Raw genomic sequence first — 5,899 nt, 5'->3', positions numbered from 1 at the left:
TTGACATAATTTACGCCTATATGTTTTAAATGAGCTTTTACACGATTACACCCATCAGGCAGTTAATTTCAGTAGTGTGTCAAATTTGCTCGAAAGCGATCTGTTATAGATGTTATGCCAGTGGGAGTCTTAATGTCGGTGATGTGGGGTGTTGAGAGCTGGTAAAGGTGGGAGGGGTTGACACAAAGATGTACAGGACAGGACACCCTCATGCTTGCTCCATAAACCTCACCACATTTTGGTACCGCAGCTGTGTGGCGCACGCAATGAAAGCGGAGAGGTGCGCTCCTCCTGGAGTGACTATGCCGAGCCTGGAACGGGCTTTTGTGCACTGATCGGCGACTAAGAAGCTCATTTCTCTCCGACATAAACGGAATGTTGACGCTCTCTCTCTCACTAAGGTCGGTTTCAACAGAGCATTGAAGACATCGCTCATTTACCATGAGCTGTTTGGATGTTATGTACCCAGCCTATGGACATTACGCATCGTACGCACCGACTGCTCCCGCTTTTATCAGTAACTTCCAGGTAAGAAATGAGCACATGTGGAAACGTTCTTGTGATAACTCTCATCTCAAGTATTGGAGCCTGTTGTGCTAGTTAACAGATATGCTAATTTATGCAGCTTGTGCGTAAAAGCAAACAACCCGATTCAAAAAGTTATTTATTTGTTTAAGTTTGTGATTTAAGAATTAGTTTGATTTATTGAGATTTTTTCTTTATATCTGTACATGTCACACCAAGCACAGAAGTCACTCTGCACCCACTAATTAGCGCACAGCAGCTCGCACGCACACACAGATTACACATACCAGTGCTGCCTCATACAAAGAAGAGCATCGTGTCAAAATGTCTCATAGTCAGCTCCAGAACTGTCTTCTGCAACACCTGTTTCAACTCTCTCCCTGTTCTTCCTCTCCCTGCCCTCTAACACCGCGCCAGGCTGCCACAGGTCTAAATTGCACTTCATCTCATTGCCGGGATTTTATGGACACTCCCAACGGCCCCGAGGGGATGTCTGGGGGCCCAGGCACTGGAGGATCAACTTCCTCCTCTGCTTCATCCAGCTCTTCTTCCTCCTATACTCCTGCGGCTTCAAGACCAGAAGAAGGCCCCAAAGAGAAGCAGGAAGCTCCCGAGGCAGAATACCTGACTTCTCGCTGTGTCCTCTTCACCTACTACCAGGGAGACATCAGCAGCGTTGTGGATGAGCACTTCTCCAGAGCCCTCAGCTCCTATATGGATGGTGAGGGCAAACGTCGAGCACCAGAACATCGGGGAACAGGTAAATTTCATTGCGCATGCAGAAAGATTATTTGACTCAAATAAAGGTCCTTGTACCAGCAATACAAAGTCATAGTGAATGTTTGGTGTTCTTAAAGAAACTGAAAACAAAAAACAAAAGATTTCAAGATGTATTTATAAAAATCAAATTTGTGCAGTATATGCACAAAAATAAAGCAACACCAATCAATTTTATCAAATCTTTAATAGACTAATTTATTCTAGGCGTGTTTACATGACGATTGTTGGGTTTCTCCTAACTAAATCCTTCTCCTCCCATGTATTTAGGGAAGCACAGGTGGCATATTTGTCACAGTTGAGATATATTGCATGAGATTTTGAGGCCACACATGCTGAACTGACAGGGAGCGCAGCAGAGTGTCACACAGGTAATTTGGTCAGTTGAAGGGCTCATTTGTTCAAAAAGTTGTCCCTGGAAAGGTCGGGGCATCGGGTCAGGAAGGTTAGGAGCAGTTGGAAGTCAAATGGGTCTACTTTGACTCTTCCAGGCTAAAAGGTTTAAAAAAGACACAAGAGAGTCAGCGTGCATTGTTGGTTTTGTCTGTGAAAATCCCAAAATCAGACCTAGCTATAGTCAGATTTCTAATATCTGCCTCCCGGGTCTAAATATGACTCTGTGATTGCAGTATGTTTTGGCAACTTTATCTCCACGAAACGCTATGGATTTATGAGTTTATTGTGGCTTATGTTAATACCAAGTACAGATAATCCATAACTATCATCCAGAGAATCCTATAAAAGCTCAAATTAGTGTTAAGTAAAGATGTTCCTTTCCTCTTTTTACAATTTTAAATCTGATTGCACCAGGATGTAAAGTAAACAAAAATGTCGAAATGAATATTTTAAAGATGCCAGTGTTCTTTTTTGCTGGCAGCTTGACGATATCCCTTGGATATCCATGTAGGGCCTAAAGCGTCTACTCACTCTGTTGCTCTGTCGGTTTTAGTCTCTTTCCTTGTTGAGTCGGACGTCTTCATTTCAGCACCAGTGCACGCTCCCTGCCTCACAACAGATGCTATGTTTATACATGACCGTAAGCGCACAGCCTCGCTGCGGTATCCCCTTCAAACGTCTCCATGGCTGCCATTCTGTCTCTTGCTCCAGCTCTTGCCCCACAATGGTTGCTCAGTCAGTTGCCCACCTGCCAGTCAGATTTATATAAGTTGCGGTCATTGTGATATGGGCAGTGGGAAACGCTGCCTCTTGGGGGGATGCATAGGGCATTTTTTTTCATATAACTATCCCATGGGAAAATTATACTGCTAAAAACATATAATGGCTTGCTGACATTCTGTCAAGGGCGAGGAGGGTGGGGGAGCAGAGAAAACAACAGGTGGGGGTGCAGGAGACAGAAGAGAGGGTTGGCGGGTGCTAGAACGGGGCTAGAATTGCTTTTTGAGTGTGTGTGTGTGTCTGTGTCGGCTTGAGTGTGTTGTGAGACTTTCAAAAGTAGTGAGCTGACAGGAGAGTGAGAGATGTCACCACAGCAAGTGATTTAAGACCCTGTGAGTCTTGGGCTCGTTCCAGGTCAGAGCGCCTGCCTTATATAGAATTCCAGGGTATAGGGACATCGCGCTTTCTACCTTTCTCTTTAGCGCTCACTCCCCTCTGTCTGCTCGAACGTGGTTGTGTTTATTTCTGTGTCTTGTTGGGGCTAGGACGGTGTGACAGTATGATCCAATGGGGAAGATATCTGGGCCAGAGGGTGTAGCAGTCATGTGAGTGACATCTATGTTTTAGTATGTGTTGCTCCTCCTGCACAGCTCCAGCCTTTCCATTTGCTTCTATAAATCAATTCAATTCACTACGCAGTTGTGCAACAGTTCATGACTTGGCCGAAGTTTGACTGTTGTGCCTCCTCCTACCTCTTCTCTCCCACCTCTTCCCTTATTAGATACCCCGTCGCCTAGCAGTAGACGAAGCTTCCCCCCATCCTTCTGGGACAGTAACTACTCCTCGCCTCAGAGTCGCTCCCACTGTGAGACCGGTGCACCTTCCTATTCCATGGACCCGTACGCATCAGGGCTACACCCCAGCCTGCAGCACCCACACGCTCATCCTCATCCACACGCTCATCCACACTCCCACCCTCACCCACCAGAAAGCTGGGGATATCCTCAGGCCCAAGCCTACGGCCCCCCACGGCCTCTCCATGAACTTTATTCACCTTCGGCTTTGGAGCCCCACTATGGGCCCCTACTCATGCCTACCGTGAGGCCACCACATCTTCCCACCTTGCCAAGCCACTATGAAGTGAGCAAGCTGGAGCCCGCTACCTCATGGCCCAGTTTGCTCCCCCCAGGAGATGTCAGCCAGACCCTGGCCCTCAACATGGATGCAGGTAACCACTCAACCATGTGAGGCTTTTGGATGGTACAGTGCAGTTTTAGTGCAAGATTGAACTTTCATCCCTTTAAATTTAGCAACACAACACACCAAGCAATCCTGACTTTAAAATATCAAAGATTCATGAATAATATACAGTCAAATAACCATTTACACAAACACCCACACTCTGTTGCACACTGCTATACCAGCTTTCAGCCCCTGTAATGCTCTATATATGAAAACAAATGATCAGATGCAAACATATATACGCTCAGGAAGTTAAATAACTCAGTCACCATTATAGACACTCCCACGCATGCAGACACACTCACAAATGCACACAACACATCATAATCATCACAGGAGCCCCGCCACCCCACAAAAACAGGATGTTTGGCACAAGTAGACTCCATGACAACCTGTGTTCTGTGTTCACCATTGTCCTCCTCATTGTATCCTTTTCTTTTTTTCCCCTCAGGTCTCCAGCAGCACAAGAAAGGCAAGGAGCTCTACTGGTTCTAACGAGCCCTTCAGTCACTGTGACCAGCCATTACCAGATCCAATTAGTCCCTGGACCTACTTTGCTATTGTCGCAGCAGGTCCCTTTATCCCCCGCCCCCCTCCACCATACACACTTTGCATCCCCATCTACCCACCCCCTTCACTCTGTTTCTAGCCTCCCCTGCCAGTATACAGCCTTGCTCCAGGTCGACATGTGTGCACCATGGAGATAAAGCAAAGCGAAAGAGGGAGCGAGAGAGGGAGAGTGTCCGAACTGTCTGTAATCTGTGCTGTTGCTCTCTTTTTCTCAGCTCTTTTGGTCTCCCTCTGCTGTCACTGCACAGACCTTGGCAAGGTGGGAGCCACAGTGACCTGTTTGGACTGAGAAAGACAGGATCACAACAGACTTCTTTTTTTTTTTTTGCAGAGGACAGAGAGATGGAAGGATGAATGGAGGGACAGAGGGATGAATAGCAGAGAGTAGGGATTTCCTCCAATGTCCCTGGTTATCTCTGTCTCATGCTCTGTGTTGGTACAGTGGTTTTCATTATCCACTTATCTGCATTTCACAAATGCAACATTCAGTGATAAACAAGAGCAGCAATTATGGCAGTTTAAGCTCTGTGACTGTTATCATGAGGCCTTTTGTGTTTGTTATTATATAATACTGCTCTCTGAAATAAAGTGTTTATATTTATTGGTGTTTATGTGCATTTCTAAAATATTAGGTTGGCCAGTGTTCTGAATTTTTTTGTGTCAAGCTGATTGTGCTTTATATATATATATATATATTTTAAAAGCGGTGATAAAGCTGACCATACCAGATCTATCATCTATCTTATGTGGAGAATATCTCTCGCATCTACCACGATTTGTTTGCTCAGAACTATCAGGTAAAACTGAACTTTCAATTTGATGCTGTTCCATTTTAGTCCTTTTGTTCTCTGTCATTCGTGGAAATTTTGAATTTTGGCTTTCTTAATATTTGTGGGATTATTTTTTCGGTGTGCTCATTTTTTCGTGTCCAAGAATGTGATGTCAATAAATATTTTTATGGTTCATTGTCACATCTCATAAATGTTTACCTTGAACGATGTTAGCAACATGAATATAAGAGAGTAATATTTCTAGATAATAAATACTAATATTAGCCTGAAGAAATTTGGCTCCATGGGAAGACTCCAGGTGTCAGGTAACATATCTGTGATGAGGGCTTTTCGGTCTGTTTCTAATTTTGCACACTTGTTGGGTGCCCTGACATTTTCATAGCTGTCTGATTCCCAGATACAGTAGCAGAGCCAGATGTGATCAAGGTTACGCTGTGCACCTCGTCTTATTTAAAAGGCCTTCCATTTGAATTCCTGCTTGCATTCACACTTTGTCACCTATAAAGTGGGAATGAGTGGCAAATGCCAGCCACGTGTAACCAGAGAAGAAGCAAGCCATCCCAGCTATGCACCAAATGTTGCTGTGTTATTGATCTGATAATCAGATTATGCCCTAAGGTATGCCAGTCTTGGCCACCGTCACAATTTAGTGGCTGTTATGTGTGACCCCTCGCCCCCTTAAGAGAGCAGCCAACTATGTGATTGGCTTTAATCTGAGGAAACATGTAGAGTAATAAAATTAAAAGAGTTTACCAGGGATAGCTTTCCTGTCAGCTTCCCATTCCAACCACCTTACAGCCTTTTCATGCTAGTATTGTTGCTGGCACTAGCCTCTTTTTTTTTTTACCCTCCAGGATCTAATCCATAGTAAGTGTGCA

The 5,899-nt window shown here is 44.8% G+C and overlaps 1 protein-coding gene across 1 annotated transcript; it reads left to right on the top strand.

Moving 5' to 3' along the window:
* The first annotated feature begins 238 nt into the window (after positions 1-238).
* On the top strand, positions 239-5,185 carry vgll2b (vestigial-like family member 2b). The gene is made up of 4 exons (XM_086274757.1): positions 239-528; positions 943-1,285; positions 3,200-3,646; positions 4,112-5,185. Exons 1-4 carry the CDS (start codon positions 442-444, stop codon positions 4,153-4,155), a joined length of 921 nt encoding a protein of 306 aa, XP_086130883.1. The 5' UTR covers positions 239-441; the 3' UTR covers positions 4,156-5,185.
* The last annotated feature ends 714 nt before the right edge of the window (positions 5,186-5,899 follow it).

Source organism: Aulonocara sp. 'chitande type north' Nkhata Bay, linkage group LG19 (genome assembly GCF_057382095.1).
Source record: "Aulonocara sp. 'chitande type north' Nkhata Bay isolate Kocher_YH1m ecotype deep benthic linkage group LG19, A_spYH_male_GT1.1, whole genome shotgun sequence".
Taxonomy (NCBI): domain Eukaryota; kingdom Metazoa; phylum Chordata; class Actinopteri; order Cichliformes; family Cichlidae; genus Aulonocara; species Aulonocara sp. 'chitande type north' Nkhata Bay.
Note: the sequence above shows the minus strand (reverse complement) of the source record. Positions and strands in the feature narration are given on the sequence as shown.